Source organism: Balaenoptera ricei, chromosome 10 (genome assembly GCF_028023285.1).
Source record: "Balaenoptera ricei isolate mBalRic1 chromosome 10, mBalRic1.hap2, whole genome shotgun sequence".
In the NCBI taxonomy this organism is placed as follows: Eukaryota; Metazoa; Chordata; class Mammalia; order Artiodactyla; family Balaenopteridae; genus Balaenoptera; species Balaenoptera ricei.
The window spans coordinates 43608784-43633283 of record NC_082648.1 but is presented as its reverse complement, the minus strand read 5'-3'; the positions used below and the strand labels follow the sequence as shown (position 1 = coordinate 43633283).

The 24500-nt window shown below is 45.5% G+C and overlaps 1 protein-coding gene across 4 annotated transcripts in view; it reads right to left on the bottom strand.

The window, feature by feature from the left end:
* SLC4A8 (solute carrier family 4 member 8) overlaps window positions 1-24500 on the bottom strand; it is an 84323-nt gene that overhangs the window by 40050 nt on the left and 19773 nt on the right. For all 4 annotated transcript variants that reach the window (XM_059935914.1, XM_059935915.1, XM_059935916.1 and 1 more), the window contains exons 3-13: window positions 17164-17310; window positions 16519-16654; window positions 14748-14908; window positions 12039-12227; window positions 10922-11013; window positions 9841-9998; window positions 8842-8929; window positions 7728-7874; window positions 6811-6911; window positions 775-949; window positions 33-166 (exon numbers count right to left, since the gene is read on the bottom strand). In XM_059935914.1, the coding sequence (XP_059791897.1) occupies window positions 33-166; window positions 775-949; window positions 6811-6911; window positions 7728-7874; window positions 8842-8929; window positions 9841-9998; window positions 10922-11013; window positions 12039-12227; window positions 14748-14908; window positions 16519-16654; window positions 17164-17310 (1528 nt within the window). The remainder of the gene's footprint in view (window positions 1-32; window positions 167-774; window positions 950-6810; window positions 6912-7727; window positions 7875-8841; window positions 8930-9840; window positions 9999-10921; window positions 11014-12038; window positions 12228-14747; window positions 14909-16518; window positions 16655-17163; window positions 17311-24500) is intronic.

The window sequence follows — 24500 nt, the reverse complement described above, 5'->3', positions numbered from 1 at the left end:
AGATAGAGTTTTCAGAAAACCAAATGTCTTACTTGCAGAATTTGAACAAAATCTTTTCAAACACAAGCACTGGCCCAGTACTTCCAAGGATGGTGAGAGCCTGTCCGGCAAACAAGGAATAGGCAATCCCAGTCATGGAGGCGCCAAACAAGGATTCAATTGCACTCTGAGAGGGGAAGAAAAGATTATCTCTGAGTCCACAACCCAACTGCAGTGAGTGATGCAGGCTTACATTCATCCCCAACTCAGCTCTCCGGTGTGCCTGACAAGTCATTTGCTTGTATTTCGTCTTAGCAAGAGTGATGTGTACCAGTCTAATCCTCCTCTAAACGGATACCACTTTGATAATTCAGGTGCCCAAATCCATCCACATATGATTCCTTAACTAAGTCCTGTTCTGCATGACTCAATTCAGTATTTATAAATATACATAGAAAAGCACAATGATACCATTCACACTACGGGCTGTCATACAGAGTCACCTTAAATCTCATTTGCATATGACATTGATACATCATTTTCCATCCTTGGAGCAATGGGCAATGCAACTGGGCAATCAGTCACTGAAATTGATATTCAAGCAGAAGAGGGTCTGTTCTAAAGGGAGAGCTGTGCCGCTGGCTGGCATGAAGTCAGAAGACCACAGTAATTCAGTAGGAAGAATCCAATCTCCTCAGTCCTCGCCCAGGGAAATTTCCCCCCCAGTGGGCTTGGCTGCCATCATGAAATTTTTACTCTTGTTTGGGACCATTAGAAGTGGTTAAAAGTTCTTACTATGCGCCCCTCAGTGGCTTCTCCGAGCAGTCCCCCAAAGGTGATGACAGGTGACATGCAGGCGCAGTACAGGAACAGAAAGGAGGCCAAACACTGTAAGCTGAGTGCGTCCCGGTAGTCGCTCCAGTACCAGGGGGCCTTCCGCTTGATGTCCAGCACCAAGCCCCCAAATAGCCTGCGGAAACATGGCAGACAGGCCTCTAACGCAGTCCCTCTCCCAGGAAAGTGTGTCAACAGCACACATCTGAAAGCACTTCAAATGTGCTCTGAATAGAGGTAATATTTTGGCTTCAATGTGACCCCAAGTTCAAGAGATCTCTCTGGGGCCAGCAAGGATTCTATCTGCAACCAAGGGCATGAGTTTGAATGATTATCCCAAGCATAAAAGGAATTAATTTGGGTGTGCATAATACCCATTCAGTAAAAAGTTCCCAAAATTCAACATGAAATTAAGTATTAGCTTCAAACTTCAAGTTCTGAGATGTTAGGAAGAAAGGTACAAAAGCATCAGGGTATTAAAATTGTTAGTTTTATTATACATTTTCTAGATAAAAAAGCCCCTATCACATGCACTTTCTTACTCGGAACAACTACCCACCTTACTCTTGAGAAATTAGCATAATAATTCATTCATGCAGTTGACAAGTAGTAGCGGATACTTCATGCCAGGCACTGTGCCAGGTATTGGAGATGCAGCAGTAGCAAGGCAAACACAGCCCTTCTCTCTAGGACCAACAATCTAGTGCAGGGGACAGGCAGTGCTGTGAGGGAGCAAATGGCAGCGAAGAACAGGAACGGGCATTGCAGTGGGGAATGGAGCGTGAACCAGGAGTTAGCCAGCTGAGGCAGAGGGGCTGGCATGGACGACACCTAGGGATGAGAGCGCATGGCGGGCTCAAGGCGCTCAGAGAGTTATGGCTGGATAAGACCGTGTGAGGGGCAAATACCAACAGACAAGGCTGGAGATGCTGGAAAAGGTGAGTCACAAAGGCCTTGTAAAAAAGGAATTAGAACTTCAGCCCAATTGTGTGTCAAGTACTGAAGGATTGTAAACAGGGAAGCAGCATAAGTAAGCAGGCCTTCTGGGAGGATCACTCTGATGGGGGGTGTAATGAGTGGAACGTAGGGCAAGACTGGAGGCTGTGGATTGGAAAGAGGAGAAGTGTGTGTATTCAAGGGCTAATCAGGAGGCAGAATTAACAGGACTTGGCGGCAGGACTTCAGGACCCCTCTCCACTTCCCAAGCATGAGACAGATCAAGAGCAAGGTGTCCTACACCAAGGAGGAGGAGTATTCCCAGACTGGGGCACTTTTTCTCAGAGTGGAATCGCTGCACCAGGGTAAAAGCTGTTAGGTGAGTAACAAAGAGCGCCATTCAGCGTTCTACAGGACAAATTACCTAGTTTCTTCTACACATGAATGACATAGAAAAAAAACAGGAGGAGAGCTGTTACAGAATGGGAACATAAAAACCAAATGCAAACCTCCATTGGATCCTACGTCAAACAAATGAACTCTAAAAAGATGTCGTTAAGACAACCACAAAAAGGTGAATATGGACTGAGCATGAGACAATTTAAAGAATTATTGTTAATTTTGTTAGATTTCATAATGGCATGATAGCTGTTTTTCAAAATGTCCTTATCGGACAGGGATACCTGCTCAAGTAGTTACAGGGGAAATGACATGCTACTGGTGATGTGGTTTAAAATAATCTAGAAAACATAAAAACAAAACAATTAAGTGGGGGAGAAATAGATGAAACAAGATTGGCAAAATGTTGATTACTATTGATGGTCACGTGGGGGGTTCATTACACTGTCCTCTCTTCTTGTTTATGTTTGAAATTTTCTATAATAAAAAACTAAAAAAACAAAAACAAAAAAACAAAAACCGAGCTACTCTCTCATGAAAGGAGGCTTGGCTAGCTCTTTCTTTCTCTTTGCCCTCGTGTCGCACAAGGCCTGGGACCTGTATGCCAGGGGAGAAGGCCCAGCCAGCTCTCTTTCCCCATTCAGAAGCTCCCTCTCTCATCTAGCAAATGGACACGGGGCACATGCTGTTCTATTTGACCCACTTGCTCTTTTCCTCTGGTTTCGGGGGCACAGTTGGGATTCATCCTTCTTCACCTTACAGCAGTAACATCACAGTCTGGGTCTGGGTTTAGGGGAGAAAGGCAAAGCCAGCCTTGTGACCTGCTTTGGTTTTAGCCTGTCTGGCAAACCTAGCTGAGGTAAGGAGCCATCCACAGGGTCTAACCTAGAGCATAAGAGTTCCGCCTCAGGGTTTGGGACCAAGGTTACAGTTCATAATAAAATGTCACTTGGTCCTGCTTTCTCCTCTGAGTGGATAGCCCCTCAAGGTCCTTACGGGCAACCGTGATTAGTCTGGGGCAAGATTCAAGTGCTTCTAGGTCCTTAGCCAACACAGAATCTTCAGTACCGTGTGAATATCACCTCCCGATCACCAATGACCTTCCTCTGAAGGGTATTATTCTGGGAGAATTATCTTCTACAGTAATGAGCCTCACCCTATGATGCTGCCATGAGTGGTCCTCCTGGATGAGGCAGGCTCATTATTCAGGGAGGAGTGTCTGTGAGTAATGGGCAAAAGATTTATGTGAAACGGATTGATGAGAAGCCACAGAAAGGGAGGACATCTGTCTGCCTAGTGACTGAAAGGGGAGAGAAAAGATCTGAGGCTCCTATTGATGGTATAACTATAAATTAACAAAATGATTTCCGAATACTGTTTATGGCGTCAGCCTCATCCCTCACTCACGCAGACCGTAATAGCACATCTAGCACAGACAGTAATCAGACATGGATGCTTCCCTCCACATTTGAGACTTCCTTTCCCTTTCAACACTACCCTTGGTGTTCAAGTTTGGGTGGGGGGGGGATGGGCAGGAGGCACACAGGGATATGAATTTAAGCTTGATGCAAGAAAGGACTTACCCGTGTAGAGGGTCACTAGGCTCTGGAGCACTGACTTAGGAAGCCCTCTCAGGAGGGCTTTAGGGACAGGCCAGCCATCCATTTGTCTGCTGTGCTTTGGAAGAAACCTGTTTGAAGTGTGGGGGGCGATCATCGAGACAGCAGCTCCTGATTCTTCTCTTCATCAACCCTTCCCAAACGTGGCCTCCCCAGTGAGGTACACAAATCTACCTTGGAAAATCCCTTTGCAGAGTATCCTCTCTGCTGTGAAGCTTCTGGCCTAGAAACACTCTAGTCAGACTTTCCTCTTCGTTCTGTATGGGAATGCCTTGGTATCATGGCCTATGTCAACATCAGGGAGGCCCAAGACACTGTCTCAGCCCTGGTTTGGCAGGTCAGATCATACACAACTCAGACCGTTCTCAACTTTGCCTCCTTTCCCACCTTCTTAGAGCCTACACTACCGCATCTTAAATACCTCTCCATCCGACGAGGATGGCACCCCCGGGTTGTGCCCCACCTCAAAGAAACACAGCTAAAGGTATGAAGAATTATAAAGCCCAGGCTAATGTACTTTTAGTCGGTGAAGTCCAGGAAGGTCCAGAAAATTCTAGGATGTCCATCTGCAGGGGAAGGTTCATGTTCACCCCTATGTAATTTGAGACTGGGAAAAGAGCCAGAGCTGGCATGAACTATGATCCCCAATGTGAGCATTAGGTCACCTGGCCTAAAAGGCTACAAGGGGAGGAAGGTCACGTGTCTTGAGGACTGAGGAAAACTTCCGGAGCTCAGGAAGAGGCAGCATCTCCCACAGTAAGCACAGTGAGGCTCTGTGTCCAGATGACCCTTCCTTTCAGCTTTGTCAATTCCAGCAGCTCCTCACTCAGCATTACGGGAGGACTTCCTCAAACCCCATTTGAATTTGTGAGTAAGGGTACTTGGTGTTGCTGATTAAGTGTATGTCGGTCCTGGCTCTGCGGGATTTTCTTTTGGGATGATAGGCACCATTTCCAAGAATCTATAACTGTTTAGATCCAATCTAATGAGCTCCCAAACCCCCATGTGGAATTGATTATAAGTGACTGCCCACCTAGTTTATTCTCCTCTTTCTGACACCGAAAGATGAGATCTCACTTCTGCATGGATTATGTGTTTGGAGGAAAGCTGTTGGCTTTACAGTCAAAAGGATAAATCATAACTCTGAAGTTCTATCAAATCCAAACCCAAGACCCTTCCCTTAAAAAACACCACCTTGGGACTTCCCTGGTGGCGCAGTGGTTAAGAATCCGCCTGCCAATGCAGGGGACACAGGTTCGAGCCCTGGTCCGGGAAGATCCTACATGCCGCGGAGCAACTAAGCCCGCGTGCCACAACTACTGAGCCCATGTGCCACAACTACTGAGCCCGTGCACCTAGAGCCCCTGCTCCACAACAAGAGAAGCCAACGCAATGAGAAGCTGTGCACTGCAACGAAGAGCAGCCCCCGCTCGCCGCAAGTAGAGAAAGCCCACGCACAGCAACGAAGACCCAATGCAGCCAAAAATAAATAAATAAATAAATTTATTAAAAAACCCACCACTTCATCTAAGACAGTCTCAATCCTGGAAACTATTCTAAAGACAGATGCTTCCTTCGAACTGCTTCTCAATACCAGGCCTCCCCACCCAATTCGGACCTCTTCCAACTGTAAGGAAAATGTGAAACTTACTCTTGGAGCTTGCTCCCTCTTTTCAGCGACCCCTTCCATCAAAAGGCTCCTCCTTTCCTCCGGTGATCCCTCCCCAGAGCCCAGTTATCCTTCCCCGCCCTCTAATACATTCCTTCGACCAGATGCACACTCCCCAGCAGGACACTGCTCGTTAAGTGCCATTCTCTCCTGCTTCTCAGTCTCCTCTCCTTTCTCTCCCTGAATTTCCAAGAATGCAAAAATAAATCGCTCTCCACGATTAAAAAAAAAACAACCTTGAGTTTCCATTAGGCAGGGTACTGAGGATAGGGAAATAAGGAAAGCAACTTCAAGCAAGGAGGAAAAAATAAGGTGAAAGCAATAGAATAGAGGACAGTAAAAGCTCCTTTCCATCATCTGAGTCTGTCCTGAGAATCTCCGCCCAACAGATCCCTCTTAGACATAAGCACAACTTACAGAGCCAGAGCCATAGACTGAACCTTCTCCCACGATCTGGGGGACACCTCTGGATGCCACTCCAACCCAAAATATCATCCTCTTTTACTGCCTCCCTACCTGGAATATAAAGCCTCCCAGCCTGGGGACCTGCTTTCCTCACCTACCATAGAGAACCTCCTCCTTGGACATCTGTCCTAAAATCTGGGTCCAGAAGAGTAGGTTGCCTATTCTGAGACACACACCTAAAATAGTACCTATTTCCCTACCTCAAGGGGTTTCTTAACTTAACCATTCAATATTTATCCATACCTTGTCCATTCATGCTACAGAACAGACATCATTCTAAAAGCGTTCATTCACTCATTCATTCATTCACCAGATATTAATTGAGTGCCTACTCTGTGCAGGGCACTGTGCTGGGTGCTAAGAATATAATGGGGTCGCTGCCCTTACGGAGCAAACATTCTGGCAGGAAAGACATTGAATCAATAAATAGTAATAAAGTATGATCAGTACTATAACAGGTGGCTGGGGGGAAGGATGGCAGGTGGGCAGGGGACAGAGCTCAAAGCTGGGGCACCACCTAGCAGGAACACCTAACCTCCCCTAAAGAGTGTCCTGCAAGGCTCTCCAAAGGAAGTGACACCTAAGCTGCGTCAAAGGATAAGAAGCAGTCAGCCAGGAAATGAGGAAGGGGACAAGTGTTCAAATCAGAGGGAACGTGTTCTGTCTCACCTCCTGGGGGAAGGCCAGGAGGTGAGACAGAACGTGTTAGGTGGTTTGAGAAATTTGAATGAATGAATATAATATGTGATATACTTGTAATACTTATAGTCAGTGGTTCCATTTGAAAAGTCATTCCCAGCCAATAAAGATACTACAGAGAAGAAGGCTGAAAGTAAAGAGGGTGACTCATTCCTTTATACAACTTCTGTCCGGTAAGCAGTATCAGCTGTGAAACATTCCAGAACTTACCGCCCAGTGCGTTGAAGTTCTGGCCCGCTGTGGCCTCCATGTGGTTCCGGTTCTATGTGGCAAACATTTCCATTTGGAACTCCAGGCATTTTCCTTTTCTCCTTTTAACAGAAGACCGCAAAATTAACAAACTCAGCCCCGTATTCTGTCTTTCCTGCTGGGGGGTGGGGGGATTGGTGACGAGAAAATCCAAAAGCAGCCCCAAAATACCCAATTGTTTGTTATAGCTTTCAAATGCATTTACTGATTTGGAGGAGTTTACTGACTTTCCTGAAAAAAAAAAAAAATTCTCCTCCTCTCCGCTGATACCTAACTCTGTCTCACCCAGAGACAGAAAAGTGGAGGCTTTGGCATCAGACGTGACCTAAGTTCAAGTTTCAAATCTGTCTGTAATCTTTACCTTAAAACCTTGAAGATAGTTTTTTTATTCCTCATTTGTAAAACAAAGAATAACAATACCTATATGGAGATGTTACTGGGAGGTTGAATTAGCATATGTAAAGCACTTGGCCTGGGGACTAGTGTACAGTAGAAGTTCCCTTCCATCTTTAACCTCTCAAAAAAAGTGTCAGGGACTCTATTTGCTCTCTCTATACAACTAGCTCTTTTCATTTAATGGCTTCATTCATGATATGCTCCCAAGAAATGTCCTCTCCTCTCCTCTCTGCCATTCTACATCAATCCTTCAAAAGTTGGCTTAAAATTCATCCCAGGGTAATCCTGACTGACCCCATCACACCTGAGCCAATCTATGTTACTGCATATTCATATTTTATCACTGTTCTGACATTCTAGGTGCCCAGAAACAGAACCACGTCTCAACTTATTTAGCATACACCCGCATGGTCTTTGCTTTGTCCATGGTGTGCACTCAGTAAGTGATACTAAGCCACCACTGGCTCACGTGCATACGTTACCTGGGAAGGGACGTTTTTGGGTGGCTCAATTCTAATGGAGGGGTCCCACTCCCCTGGAGGCAGCACCGTCACCTGGTCTAGGAACTCGTCAATCCCCGCCAGGAGATCGTCCCGCTCTTTTGCCTTATATGCCACATCATGAAAAATCTACAGAGAAGAAAAATATCCTCAGGAAAACTAAAAGTCACTTTACTTAAAACAATCACCAATGGATATGGTGAAAGACGGATAAAACCTCTTGATTTTCATCTCGGTCATGGGGATCTGAAATGTAGATAACTTTAGCACTTAGAGAAGTGCAAGGATAAAACAATAAAAAAATGAATCTAAAGAAGAGATGAGTCAAAAAGAACTAAATATATGTCTATTAGTATAGAAAGAGATAAGATGACTCTAAAGTTTTATAATTCTGTTATCTCCTCAAAGAATGGAACAAAAGCCAAGACGCATGAGGAATTTTCCTGATCATAATGGGTAGAAAAAACTGGATAGAATTCCTAATAAAGGTTCCTCATGAAATATGCCTCCAAACCAAAGAGAGCTGATAAAACACAGCCCATGCCCCTCTGCCTGCTAAGACATATGCCTTTTCAAGGCCTTACTTTGCAACTTATTTGAGCAGCACAGTCCTCAGCAGGGATGCAGTGGGGGTTCAGGACCACGGCAGCCGAAGCGTCTAGTCACCCTGGTACATGCACATGACAGTGTCCGAGAGCATCCCCCTGACCTTTATACTAACTGGTCTCATTTACGTGAAATGGGGGTGAGGTTTCTTTGTGTAAATAGCTTGGATGCATTTAATTAACCATCTTCTAGATCTAGAAAGTTAAGTCAGCCTTAATATCTTTCTCTCTAGGTATCCTACTTGGCAAAAATAATTTTCCCAGAGAAAGATTTCTCTGCCTCCTTGATTATTCAAAAAGGGAGAGATGACAGAGGAAGAAAAATCCCCCAGAGGGCTTGGTCCTCAGAGACGTGACCTGCACTGCTTTCCAGCAAACATCACGATTATAATTATTTTATCCCCAGTGACCAGCACAATGCCTGGCACAGAGTAAATGCTCAATAAACATTTACAAGATGAATGCATGAAAAGCAGAAGTGGTGTGCGTACCTCGTCTGTCATGATGGTGGCCATGGATCTGCCAATCTCATGGTACTGCTGACCTTTCCCTCCTGGACCCAGTAGGATAAACAAAAATCTGGCAACACACAAAAAGGATTAAATTATGTAAGTAAATATAAAGAAGTGGCATCTTTCCTCTCTAAACAGCAGAACATTTCTCTTTCCTATCAAACAGAAATCATCACAGAACCTTCAATAAAAGGAGACAGACTAATGATGGAGCAATATGAGTAGCCTTGACCTAATAGCTCCACTGTAGGCATGCGAAGCCACCTGTACAACTCCATTCAATAATGTGGTTATAATTCTCAGGGTTTCCATAGACACAATTCCTTACTATAGGAAGGACACTTTTTCAAAACATGGCATTGTAGTGCAAATTCAAGGTTATCTGAATCTCATTCATTGCTCTAATAAGAAAATGATGGGGAGAGGAGAGGGATAAGGCAGTTGAAATGATCAAGCCCTGTAGAGGAGTCTAAATTGTGTCCCAGACATCTGAATACTCTGTAATTAATGGGGCCCTGAATCACCACCTTCAGAGTGCATGAATAGCCTTTTGAACAAATGTGGACATACTTGCAAACCATACAAATCCTGCCGGAACTGTGGAAACAGACATCAATACCTTTGGTCAGAGACGTTTCCCTGGGATAGAGCTTGGCAGAACAGGGAGAGCAAGACAGGCTTCCCATCCCAGCAAGCAAGTGGCCCTTGAACACTCTTTGGTTCTCCATTTCCAAGGTCATAGAAACCGAACCGTCATAGCCTTAAAAGTCTTACAATTCTTCCGCACAGAGGTTGATCAAATATACCCCAGTTTTCTGAGATCATTGCTGAATTTTAAACAGCATTCCCCAAATTAATTTTGGCATTAGCTGGTTTTGGCATTAGCTGGTTTTGGCATTAGCTGGTTTCTTCCACCAGAGCACACACAAACCTGCACACCAGACGGAACGCACTGAGCTTGGCGGTCCAGGTCTTTACCTTGTTGGGATGGGCACTTCTGTCAGGCCCGAGAGAAGGACTGCCGGAGACAGCCTCACAAAGGCGACAACGGGGCGGTCCAAAGAGTCCACCTCTCCAACCAGGACATTCGAGGCCTCTGCCCCAGTGGGAATTTTCTTCATGAAATGAAGGTCGACCTGAAAATCCAAAGCACCCCCTGACAGTGTGGGAGCCATCACCTCACACATCCATCACCCTCCTCATAACTGACATTCATAAATCATTTTTGATTTAACACGTTTTCTCATACTACTTCACTTAATCCTTACGATAGCTCTGTAAGGTCTAATTAGCCTCACTTTTTATTTTAAAAAATGGAGCCACTGAGACCCAGAGAAGTGAAGTTGACTTGCCCAGGACGACAGAGCTTCTAAGAGAATTTAAATCCAGGGGCTCTGATTTGAATTCCATTACACCATGCTTCCCCAAAGAAGAATGTTTTTGAAGCTCCAGGTCGAATTATTTCCATTTTAAAATACTGGAATGCTTTGTCAGAGGTTTCAAGGAGCCTTATGAGCTGAGAAGTGACATGACACTCTCTGCATTTTGGAAAGACAGTGTCAGGGAGAGACCAGAGCAAGGAGAGGCTGGCGGCAGGGAGATCACGGTTTGAGCCGGAAGCTGCAGGGGGCCCTGTCCTGCGGGACGCCTCAGACACCAAGCCACAGTCCCCAAGAAGAGTTTCAAGCACAAAGCAGTTTTAGGAGACAGTAGCAAAAATACTGCTTCTGCAGAACCCTTGGAGGCTAAGAAGGAGCTACTGGAGAGCAGGTATCAGAAAATAGTTCTGAAACACCAGGAGGTGTGTGGCAGGGAGGATTATCAGTGGCTAGTGGGTTTCAGCATGTTGAATCTGGGGAACAAGCTGATGAGTCAGAGAGGTCTGGGCTGGAGAAGGAAGAAGACATGAGCAGATGGGCCTCCTTTTCTGCAGAAGGGGCTCTGGTCCTGGAGAAAGGGTGTTGAAATGCCAAAGCTTATCCAGCTTCCAGCAATGAGACTCTGGGTTCCACTAGAGATCTGCTTAGGCCTGTAAGCCAACTTCCACGTCTCTGCTCACCTTGCTTAAGTCCACGGGACTGTGTTCACAATTCATTCCATTTTTTACTTCAAGACTTGTAGTTGGAACGGACTGAGGAGACACAGTCTGACCTATTTGGAGAAAATCAAACAGAATTCTCCGAGTCCTGCCCTTTCCCCCTTTGACACGCCCCGTCCATCATCAGCTGGCTGTGACTATCTCCTGCAAAGTCCACATAGAGAAGTGGTCCAGATGACTATGAAGCGAGGACCCACACATACCTATCTCCTTACCTACCAGTTAGCAGTAAAGGGGGGAACAGAGGTCTTACTACTCCTGCACTCTCTTCCTGAACCATCTGTGATCCTCTTTTCTTCCTCTATTAAAGGCAGTAATCCGTAACCAGGAGCACATACCATAAAGTCCTATGGAGAACTTTTCAAAAACTTAGACTCCCAGGCACATCCCCTGCACACTGTGATTCAGTAAATGGGGGGACAAGGAGACCAGCATAGATTAGGCCTCAGAAAAGGAAACTAGTCAGCAGCTGAAATTCACTGAATGTTTACAACCCACCAGGCACCTGGCTCCAGGGCTTTACATGTATTAATTTATTGAAGCCTCACTATAGACTGAGGGAGCAGATCTCATTATTATCCTTATTCTACAGAGGAGAAAGTAAGACTTAATGAGGTTTCGCAGGTTGCCCAAGGTCACACACTTTGCAAAATGTGAAGCCAGAATCTCCAGCCTGGAAATCTGACTCAAGAGTTTACACTACTGCATTTTGCCTCCCTAATCTAAGACATTTGTTTACTTCTAAAAAGCTCCAGTTGAACTTCTCTGGCCCCGAATTATCCCTAATGTGGCTACCTCCCCAAAGCCACATCAGTTCTGAGGCCATTCTGGGGCACAAACTTCTCCCCTGGGGTCCACTGAGATCTATCTGAGGCATGCATCCCTAGTGCCACAAGAGATGACCGTCACCAGCCCCAGCCACCCATCGTGCCTACCCACCAAAAAGGACTGTGTCTAAGTGAGCATGAAAGCATATTAGAGAAATATAGCCCCTACCCTCTAGTAACTCAGCATCTCCAACTAGTTCCTAAATGTCTTATTAATCAAAAGAGAAAACAGTTACTCCTAATAATCTTACCATGTTTATCCATTGAATGTGGATCAGATTGCTTCTTGCCAGCCTCAGCAAAGGAGCGAACAATGGGGATGAGGTTATTTCTCTTCTTTTCATTCTGATGATGATGCTTTTTGAGAAGGGCTTCCCGTACTTTAACCCTCATGCTGTCATTCAGGTCACTGAACAGTTCCTGCTGGTCCAGGATCAGGTCTGGAAAGCAGGTGCTAACATGAACACTCAAACTGATGGTCAGCGAACCCAAAGAGACCAAGGTCAAGTGGGGTGAGGGGCAAGGGACAAGGAGTAGGGGGAAGCAGTTCTACCAGGGTCACTGATGTACAGTCTCTGCTTCAGGGCCTGAAAGAGCTATTTGATGATAGCAGCTGTGACACACTATACGTTATTCACGTAACAAATCATTATTATTAGAGATGGAAACTATTGAGCATTTGACATGTGCCAGGAACTACACTCTGAACTTTTTACATAATTATCTAATCTAATCCTTATAAAAAACCCTGAGAAGTAGGTGGCATTATAACAATTTTTACAGATCAGGAAACTGAGGCCCGAACATTACAAAATTCCCCAAGGTTTCACATCCAGTAAGTTGCAGAGCTGGGGTTCAAACCCAAGACTGTCTGACTCAAAAGTCCACATTACTACCATTTTGTTCTGCCATCTGCCAAAGTTCCTCTACGTTCCCTTTCTCAGAGATTTTAACATTGCTGTGATTGTCAAGAGAAACTATAACTGTAGAACTCCAAATGACTATGTAAAGGTGGAACTGCCAAGAATAATTAAGTTGTTCTTGATTAAGCACCCCACATAATTACCACCAAGCATCAACCTTGACCTGCCGAGCCCGGCGGAACTGAGGGGAAAAAATCCCAATACCCGCTACTGAGAGGTAGTCAGCACAGCAGTTAACAGCATGGGTTCGAGCGCTAAAGGTCCACAGTTATCCCACTTCTACCACTTTCTGTGGGATAACCTCTCTGTACCTCAGTTTCCGCATCTGTAATATGGAGCTAATATTATCACCGACCTCAGAAGGTTGTCATAAAAAATTAATGAGATGTATAAAGTGCTGATCCACAGTAAACACTTGAAACTGTTTACTTACCCTTATCACGAACATGAATACCTCAGGTACCTGATGTGAAGAACCACAGCAGTTTTACTTCAACCCTACATACCCATCCCCCCACCTCCCCAAAACTCCAACCTATCTTCAACTCCAACTCCATCCATGACTATCCAAGTGCTGGAAGCAATAAATAAAGAAAATCTATTTTAAATATTCAAGTGGAAGATCCAGGTTTCTCTATCTTTATCCTTTATATTGATTGGTTCCTTGCCCCATATTATAAACATGCTTCAGGATCCTTCATCTTGGAAAAAAAAAAAAAAGGAGAATGTCCGCCCCAGGTCTCCCTTTATCTACTGCCTCCTCTCTCCCTCTCTCTTTCTCTCTCTCTCTCTCCCCTATTTCTTAAAGTTCTCAAAAGAAAAATTCCTCACCCCCTGCAATTTGGCTGCCTCAATGAAACTGCTTTTAATAAAATCTTCAACAACCTTCCAGTTGCTAAATCTGGCAGATGTTTCTGGTCCTTACCTAACCTGACCTCTCTACAGCATCTGACACTGATGAATTGAAACTCTCTCCTCTCTTGGCTTTCATAGTGGGTAGAACGGTGCCTCCCCCACAAAAGATACGTCTATGTACTAACCCCCCAGAACCTGTGAGCGTGATCTTATTAGCAGAAAGGGTCTTCCCAGATGCAACTAAGGATCTCAAGATGAGATCATCTCTTGGATGATACTGACAAATATCCTTATGAGAGAGACACAGATAAGAAGTCCAGGTGAAGACGGAGGCAGATTGGAGTTACACAGTCACGAGCTAAGGGACACCTAGAGCCACTAGAAACTGGAAGAAGCATGGAATAACTTTCCCTTAGGGCCTTCGGAGGTGACACCGGATCCCATCAGTACTGACCCCTCCCTGGGTCTCCATGTGATCCCAGAGAGGCAGAATTACTTGGATACTTGAAATGGAGAAAAGTTTGGAGAAATCTTTATTTAACCTGTCCAGCCAAACAAAGCCAGGCTGAGGAAAATCCTCACATGCACCCAGGTGTTTATCAAACTCCATTCCTAAAACATAGTAACTTACACTCACCTGTACCAGGCAACTCCATCAGACACCTCCCCTTCACGTCTTGCTGAAGAAGTGGGGATACTCTGGCTCAACTTCATACGTGTCTTCCCTAGCTGCCATATTTTAAAATCTTTCTTTCACTGTAACCCCCTTTTCTCTGCACAACTCCCAGTTGCCCCTTTCTCTAATTATTACCAAACCAGAGCTCTTTTCTTGCACCCATGGCTATTTTCCCCACTAGAAGGGGAGCTCCTTGAGGACAGAAATTATATCTTATCTTTATTCCCCTGTGCCTAGCACATTATCAAGCATTAATAGATACAAAATAAACGTTTGCCGAATGAACAGGCAAATGGAAGACTTCACACCATGTCATTTGTATCCCATAATAAGCCGGGGAATAAGTAGGGTAGTTTCTTAGTTTGAAACCCATCCCATAGCTGAGGGCGCTGAGGTCGGGAAGGTAAGTGACTTGCCCAAGGACACACAGCCACGTGCTTCTTTGCTCTACACCACTCTTCCTAATTGACACAAACATTCCTCTGTTTTCTCTCACCTAACCTTACCTGAGATTTCTTCTATGCTGTTCGCATGCATATCCAGAAGGACCGTTCCGTTAATAAGGCAGCTCCTTAACTCAAAGAGACTATGCAGTGAAAGGGTTGCAACGTACGGCTTGCTCCAGCGCTCTCCTCCATCCTCAACATCTTCTTCAAACTTCAGCCACCTGGAGGCGTTACAAGCAACCAGATGTTAAAGACAGAAAATGAGGAATTTTCAGGAGAGAGTTTTTAACGTAAGCCACAAAGAAAGATACCCAAATAATCATATTGAACACTGTAATCTAATCTATACGTTCAGGATACACTGGTAAGTGAACAAAGTAGGTTATAAAACAGTGCAAAACTGATTCCATTTTTCTTTAAAGAAAAAATTTAAAATACAAACACACACATGTATAAGACATCAAATGTTACATTCCTCATTATCCCTGGCTTGGTAGGATTTCACATAATTTTCGTCTTCTTTTTGCTTATCTTTATTTTCTAATTTTCTATAGTGAGCACGCATTGCCTAGGCAATTAAAAAATAACAGATCTAATCTATATCATCTGGATACACTGACAAATCACATTAATAAAATGATAATATTTATCTTTTTAAAAAGCCTATCTGGGACTTCCCTGGTGCCGCAGTGGTTAAGAATCTGCCTGTCAATGCAGGGGACACGGGTTCAAGCCCTGGTCCAGGAAGATCCCACATGCCGCGGAGCAACTAAGCCCGTGCGCCACAACTACTGAGTCTGAGCTCTAGAGTCCGCGAGCCACAACTACTGAAGCCCGCGCGCCTGGAGCCCGTGCTCCGCAACAAGAGACGCCACCGCAATGAGAAGTCCTCGCACTGCAACGAAGAGTAGCCCCCGCTCACAACTAGAGAAAGCCAGCGCACAGCAGGGAAGACCCAACGCAGCCATAAATTAATTAATTAAAAACAATAAAAAGCCTATCTGTGTGACCTTCAGATGTTGGCAAAGACAGAATGACAAGGCTAATTGCCTCCTTGCTTGGTACCAGGTTGACTGGCTTGTTTAATCCTCTCTACCCAGGGAACACACCCACGGATACAGCAGGTATCCAGGAAGCGCTGTTCCAATGAGAGGTGGAGCCACGCTTTGCTGGTTACCCACCTTACCTTCTTCCCCGAGGCTCAGGCACGCTGGCTTTGCATCACCCAGAAGTCTCACTTGTCAGTCACTGGAGGAGCCCTAGACATGGCCCTGGTCAATCTGAGGGCTCTTCTGGGGTTTGGGCCTTAGACAAGCATAGTCACTCTACAACTAATCCAGGGGGGCCTACTGTCAGGCTGGCTATAATCCCAAAGGTGTCTGTGAAGTTGGACTGTCCTATAGGATGTCTCAAAAATTCTGGAATTTCCAGTGAATTAAAACCCAAATGATGCTATGGTTCACGCGCAGGAAAAGGCTGGACCTACGCTGTGTCTGCTGGGCTAGGTCTAAACCAAGGGGGCCCCCTCAGGCATCTTACAAGCCAGACCTTTAACATCAAGAGCCCAGGAACTAGTGAGAGAGGACCGCCTTAACGTTCTGTGTTTCTGTCACCCATCCCAGGCTCAAGGTCAACTGACATAGGTATTACCACAGACATGACAAAGAGGCCAACATCAAGACTTCCCAGAGAGGACCCTAGAACATCAGTCCCCATGTCAGTCGTCATGTCTCCCATGAAGAAATAAAAGGCAGGCAGGCCTGTCACTCACAGAAAGATACACATCTGCCTGCCCGAGCAAATCCTGACGCAGGCTATCTTAGGGCCTCACCTGGCCGTCTCCTTCCACTCGGCGTCCTCTCCCTCTTTCAGGCAGATCTCATCCAGTTCTGTGAACAGCTCGTGAGGCACGTGCTCTTCATCCTCCTCAGTGCCAAGAATGAACTGAACACGCTGAGATGGTGTGTCTGGAAAATCAGCCACGGAGAAAGGTCTGCTCCCAGCCTCAGCTTAGAACAGAAATAGCATCCTGCCACACTCAGCGCACCTGGGGGCCTCACAACTTCAGGAACATACAGAAGATAATCCTGAACTCAGGTCAAAAAGATTTCTTTATTCCCAGAAAAAAAGCTATTCTTTGGAAGCAGTTTCACGGGAGGAAAAAATTATTAAGTAAGACCATTTGAAGAAAACCCATGAGAAACTTGAAATCTGATGAATTTGACCAAAAAGAATGGCTAATTCTCTAGCAAATGATTTCACCTTCTATGATATTGATTTGGGGGGCCTGAACTATGAAGTTTTCAGGAAGATACTTTTGATTCTCAGAGGCATTTCTTCTTCTTGGAAGCAAGCTGGGGAAAGTCTATGGAAGAGAATCAAGACCACCCCCTGCTCCATGTCCATCCCACACCCCTTCAGCCTCACCAGGCCTCCCGGTTCGGACACCCACCCGCCCTCCCTCCCGAGGTGTTACCATGGGCCAGGGCCTCGGGGCCTTCCTCCCCCTGGCTGGCTCCCTTGCCCCGCCCTCGTCTCCGATGCTTCTGGCCATGGGTTCGGTGGTGCCGATGGCTCTGCCGGCCCAGCGGCATCCGGACCCCCACGTACAGAGTCCTATGACCTGAAAAGAAGCAGAAGGTCTGTGGAGAGAACTCCTTCAGGAAAAGGAGGCTAGTATATTTGAGAGGGGAGAAGAAAAAGAGTACAGTCCTTTGGCCTGGTCACAACGCTGTAATGACAAAACTTCAAAGACCTCCAGGACTGAAGCTGTAGAGATGGGGGAGTTGAAGGTCTCAGTCCTGTACGTGGCTGCAAACCTCACAGGAATGTTGTTAAGATCAAAGGAAATAATGGGCGTGAACATGATTTGCAAACTGTAGAGTCCAAAACAAACGCTAGTTGTTGCTACTACAACGATTTGAGCAATTGATAAAACGTGATGCAGTCACGCCATGACACCTACAGCAGGTCTCGGCAGGGAGGCCATTTGAGAAAGTGGTTAAGTGCTCAGGTCAACCTGCCCGGGTCCAAAACTTGACTTCATCATTCACTAGCCGTGTGACCCTCAACAAGTTATCTAATCTCTCTGTGACTGTCTTTAAAAAGGAATACTGAAGCTTATTCTTTAAACTCAGAAGATTTTTGTGAGAAGCAAGTAAGAAATGTAAGTAAAATGCTTAACACGATGCCTGGAATCAGTTTTAGCAGCCAGTAAATTCCAGGATCAGTTTCCATTATATTTTTTCTGCACCATCTAGAATAGCAGTGAGAGTACTAGTTACAAATCGTAAGGGGCATAAGGCTGGGAGCATAAGGGAGAGATATTAAATATTTTACAAAAAGAGGGGAACACAAGAAGTGATCCCATAGTGTTCCTCTCTAGTTCCTCCTTCCTACTTTCTCATTCCATCCATGAGCATTATTTTGTTTTGTGCCTGACGTCCAGGCCTCTCTGACCTCCACCTGGTTTCCCCGGTCTTCCTGGTGAGCCTGGAGCCCAGAATCAGTAGCTGCAGGGACGCTACACCTGGATACACAGAGCAATGATCTTCCCCCCACTTCTGCCCAGTTACTGCTGCTCGACACTCTGGATCTCAGGCTGCCCCCGCACATCTTCCACCACAGGGGCTGTTACAGTCTTTAGTCACTGTCTTCAAATCCACAACCTTACCCACACTTCCTCTGAGCAGCTGACCTTGCTTTATATTGTACTGAAAAGACAGGCCCTGTCCTGGGAACTCCCTCCATTGTCAGTCAGGCTCACTTTCCTCCTCCAGCTTTTCCTCTTTTCCAGGCTAATGAGCATCGCCTCCCACCCCACTGGGCCCCACTCCATCAGTTATCCTCAGTCTCTCCTTTCCATCCATCCCTTCCACGGGTTCCTCAAGTCCCTCTTACCTAAAAAGGAAATATTCCTACCATATGACCCAGCAATTCCACTCCTGGGTATAGATCTGAAAAACACAAAAACACTAATTTGAAAAGATACATGTACCCCAATGTTCATAGCAGCATTATTTGCAATAGCCAAAATATGGAAGCAAACTAAGTGTCCATTAACCGATGAATGGATAAAGAAGATGTGGTACATATATACCATGGAATACTACTCAGCCATAAGAAGAATGAAATAATGCCATTTGCAGCAACATGGATGGACTTGGAGGGTATTATGCTAAGTGAAATAAATCAGACAGAGAAAGACAAATACTCTATAATATCGCTTATATGTGGAATCTAAAAAATGCAACAAACTAGTGAATAAAACAAAAAAGAAGCACGCTCACAGATATAGAGAACAAACCAGTGGTTACCAGTGGTGGGGGGGGGGAGGGGGAGGAGGGATAGGCAATATAGGAGTAGGGAGAAAAAAGGGTTATTATGGGATTATATGAAATCACGTGTGTGAAACTTTTGCACACTATAACGATTTAAAGAATCTTTCATTCAATAAATAAATAAATAAATATTTAAAAATAAAACTAAAAAAGAAATGTTCCCAGTGCAGTGCTATTCTCCCAAGTTTCTGCCTGTCCCCTTCCCTTCTCCATCAAGTCATGTTCAAGAACAGTGTACCGACCTAGCTCCCTTTCCTCACCATCCCCTTGTTCCACAGCCTCTGCATGTGGCCGCTCTCCACTGAAACTGCCCTCATTAGGGACGCCAAAGCCCACTAAATCACCAAATCTCTATCATCTTACGTCTCTCTCAGTTCAATTCAAAAGACTTTCTGGAGAGCCCACCATGCTCCAGGCAGCAGCCCCATCCCTTGACTACTTCCTCCCCTTGGTGGTCTGGGCTTCCCCCACACCTGTACCACTGCCTTCCCTGGCTCACTTGCACTCCTCTGACTGCTTCTCCAGCCTTACCACAATCCACCAAAGGAAGGTTCCCCAGGTTTCTGTCCTTGGTCCCTTTCTTCTCTCTTTTTAGTGATATTTGCTCTCCTGATTTCAAAGTTTACTTCTGCAAATGATCCCCAAATCTTTATCTCCAGTGACTCAATATGTTCCAAAGCAAACTCACCATCCTCCAGCTCAAATCAGACTCATACTCACTTCTTCTATGTTTCTGTTCATGGCATTCTCTCAACTTTCCAGGCTTGAAATCTCAGCATTACCTTGGATTTCCACCTTGCCCCTCAGCACTCCATCCCATAGATTAGGGATGTCAAGTCTTTCTCTCCTCCCACTTTGACAACAGCAGGGGCCTGCTTCCTGCCTCCCCCACCAATTCGATCCTACAAACAAATCCTCCAGAAGCACTGGTCTGATCACGGCTCACTCTTACAGTCGGGACCCTTCATGCTCCAGCATGCTCGGGCCCCAGCCTCCTTTCTAGTTTTTTCTTCCTCTAGAACAAATTATACATTCAACAGGGAAACAAAGGGAAAGCTCTCTAAAAGAACTGAGTGATCATCTCAAGAGAGATCAAAGTGGAAATCCCACACATGCCCACACCAAATAAATGTTCTGGGGGGAAAAAAATCTAGAGATGTACACCTTCTGCATCTACACCAACAACAGAACAGCCTGTTTTTTTTTTTAATAAATTTTAAAATTTTATTTATTTTTGGCTGCACTGGGTCTTCATTGCTGCTTGTGGGATTTCTCTAGTTGCAGCAAGCAGGGGCTACTCTTCGTTGTGGTACGTGGGCTTCTCATTGCGGTGGCCTCCCCTGCTGCGGAGCACGGGCTCTAGGCACGCGGGCTTCCGTAGTTGTGGCACGTGGCCTTGCAGGCTCCAGAGCGCAGGCTCAGCAGCTGTGGCGCACGGGCCCAGCTGCTCCGCGGCATGTGGGATCTTCCCGGACCAGGGCTCGAACCCACGTCCCCTGCATTGGCAGGCGGGCTCTCAACCACTGCGCCACCAGGGAAGCCCAACAGCCTGGTTTTGACTCCGTCTCCTCCTCATGGCCTCAGCTGATGCTCCCACCCTCACCTCACACTCTCCTCCACCTAAACCAAACTGCTCTTCCCCAGATGTACCAATGCTTTCCGGACACTGACTTGCCTCACTCCTTCAAGATTCATTGCAAATGCACCTTCCTTCTTGGTATTCTTGCTGATCCCCCTGATCAGAGGTGCTGCCTCCTTCCTGTAAACCCTGAGTCCTTGGCTAGCATTCTCTTATGAACTTATCTTATGCCTTGCATTAAAGTTAGGCATCTATCAGTCTTTCTCCCGCTATTCATCTGCAAGCTCCTCAAAGTCCCAGGTCAGACCTTCCTCCTCCTGGAATCCCTCACATAACAAAGCACGGTATCTTCCACATGGTCATCACTCCACAAATATTCAGAAAATGGATTACCTCCTAGGTGCCTCCACCAGGAACATAACCCCTTAGGATCCCCTCAGGAGTACACAACCTGAACTAAGAAGGCCTCTGATCTGAAAGGGGTCACAACAGGAACATGTAACCAAAGTGAATGTGTTTAGAGTGGATGAAATACTCACCAGGGCATGGGATGATTGAGAAGGTCCTAGCCAGCCTGAGGATGGAGACCTTATTCCAGGAAGAGTTCCTGGATAAGGGGACTTTTGGAAAGAGTTACCAAGGAAGACTTTTCCTTCTCTAAGAAATTTTTTTGGTCCAATCAGTTCCCACAAACATTAGCCAACCACAGCACCTGCCTTTTGAAAACACCAGAGAGACAGGCAAAAATGAAAACAAGCCCCAGCAGGACACAGAGCTAAGCATGACCGAGTGGTTATCAGAAAACTAGGCATCAGTTTCTAGGCTGGAGACTTGGAAGCAGGGACTTGGATATCCTGAGTGAAATCAGAAAAGAAGACAAACAAAGAGACACTGGGAAATGAATACAGCACCAATAAAACCCAGTCCATCTAACGGGATTCTGCAGCCCAGTGACTTTACTAAACCAATCCTGTGGTCACTTTGCTGGCCTTTCAACTGCTCTCCTACCCACACAGTCTTCATCCCCCTCATCCACCTACCTACTCACCTAAATTCTGCCTTCTTTCCAGTCTTTTTTCCAGTTATTGTCAAACCTACTCTCTGGGGACTGTGTGCAAATACAAGTATTCATTTAGTAAAAACTTATTAGAAGATGTAATTTTAGAATTTATTTTTTAAAATAAGTATGTACACACGTACAGAGAGCAATCATTAGTGAACTGGGATGGAACCTTGCAGAGCAGGACAGAAATCACAGGGGGAGCCCACCCTGCAGATGGAACCTGGGCCTTCCGACGCGGAGTACATTCCGAGCACACTGTCTATCAAGCATGCGCACAGAACTCGTTAGCTCACAGGGACGGGTGTCCCATCCCCTGGGCTTCAGGTTGACACAAAGTCAGTAACCGTGGGGGGAGTCTAACATGTGGAGCACATGCAAGCCTTTTTTATTCAACTTATAACTAAGGCCAAATGGCTCTTACCTCTGTTAAAAACTTATTAGAAGGTACCAAACTTACTCTAGGATTCATTAGTCTAGTAGTTAATCAGGAATAATGATCTGCCAGGAAAGACGGAAAAAGCCATTCCTCTAATTAAAGCCACTGCTCGGTGCTCTTCCGGGACTGGGAGAGTCCACTGAAGTAATCATGAACTATTGCTCTTTGTGAGTTTCTCTTTGGAAATCTGTCCTACTGTTTGCTTTTGACTCTTCCCACGTATATAAAAAAAAGCGATGTTATGGTTTAATGCACCTTCTCCTGCTGATGGAGTTAATTTTTGCCAAAAAAAACCCACGTTTACAAGTCTCTAACAATGTCCAGAGACTACATCTCAGAAGTAGTTCTGAAAATGGTTTATGTCACATGGTGTAGAGGGTATAGAACAAAGGGGAAGGAAGACCCAGAGCTTTATCTGCCGCCACAGAACCTTGTATCATGGCACACATGGCCAATTAGAACACAATTAGAACAATTTACTTGTCTTCCATCAGAGTGGGACTGATTTTATTCCACGCCTTCAAGAGACAGCACTTCCCTGAGTGCAGCCTCACTGAGCCCTAGGGCTGCCCTCGGGGTGAGTCAGGGCGGGGCCCACAGCACAGCCGATCCTACAGCAAATCCCAACTTCCTCTTCTCCTCTCCAGAGCTACTTGAGAACCACATCAGGCCTGAGGAGTGGGCACTGTTTGTCCTCCATTGCCTGTAGTGTTTTTTTTTTTTAAGCGCTAACATAAATAAGATTCTAGTTTTCAAAAAGGTTTCTATGTATTAAAGGACTGTTTTCCCCTAGCAATGCCATCATCACAGACGGCCTTCTTTTACAGGAAAATGGAGACTACGTAAGGAACAGATGATGTCATATTGAGAAGATGCTCCTACTGCCAATTACGCAGCTGAACTCTGTGATGGAACCCAGTCCTCGGGATCCAAGACTGTTTGCCCAGGCTTATTATTCTACTCCCAAGTAGATAAGAGTGTTCATAAATGGTTACCTCTTTGCTGAGGGCAAAGGTCTAGTGGGCCCAGACAACTAAACTAAAAGTAAAAGTACCCCCACGGTACAGTGAGACGGTAGGGAGGCAATAGGATTATCAGGGCAGAAGGAGGGGTGGGGCAACACATAAAAAACGTTCATATGATGGAGCGAGAAGTTGAGGTTGGGTGGTTAACGCTGGGTACCGTCCTCCCTTGCAGGCAGTGTGGCAGAGTGGAAAGAGCAGAATTCCATCCCAGCCTCACCTGCTGTTAGGCTAGATGACCCTGAGCAGTTTCCCCATCACCCTGCCTGGGTTGCTGTGAAGATTAAAAAGACAACTTGTACAAAGTGCCTAATCAAATGCCTGTCACACAAGGGTCATTCAACAAATGTTAGCCTCCCACCTCTACACCCATCCTTCTTCCCCTTTCTCCCAACTGCTGAAACCCACACTGGCTCCTCTTCCATCTGGTCAAAATAACTTCGAAAGCTTGACCTTGATATGTCCGAACTCCACTGACCTCCACAGAGCCACCCACATAAGTTCTCATGGTAACAGACCCAGAGGATGAGTCAGCCTCTACAGCTTTGGCTCTCTCGTCCAAAGGACAAGTTTTCTCTGGGGACAGTACAACTTTGATGAAAAAAAACAGCACAGGAACAAGCAGTACAGAGAGAACACTTCACGTGCTGTCTCAGTCATTAGAAAGTTGCTGTATCATAGCCTTCAACGTTGCAGGAGATGCTGCAGAGATTGCACAAAGGCTTTTGAGCCAAATGTGGGTTCTCGTTCAAGCTACAGTGGACACGAGCCTTTCTTTAATCAAACTGAGCATTGCCATCATTATCAGGAAACTAGGCTCCGTGGGAAAAAGGAAAGCAGAAGGACAGCACAAAAGGGTCATGGGGGGAGTGGGGGTGGGAGAGGAGAGAAAGGAAGAGCCTTGATAAGGTAAACTAGATAGAGCAGGTCATTTAATTAAAAGGCCTCTTCCTTCCCTTCCACTTCAGTGGGTTTTTATACAACTCTATGCTGTGAACTCTCAGCAAATATGTTATAAGTACGTGTGTGTTCTCCCTGTTCTTGTTTAGATGAAAACACCAGGCAGAAATGGGTATAGTTAGAATGGGAAGAGCATACATTGGAAATGGGGCAAAAACAGGGTTTTATGGCCAAACTGAGTTTTTAAACCTATTTGTATTTTATTTTCTTTTGTGTAAATTTGTATCTATATTTCCAAGCAGTTGTCAAGAATCAATAAACTGATCTGAGTGCTTCATATTCTCAAGGAATAGGTCATTTATTAATATTTATATTGGACTTCACTGTGCTGAAAGCACTGTCTCACAAGCTGTCTACTAGATCCTAACAGTAAGACAGGTATTATTATCCCTACTTTTATTTAACAGATGAGG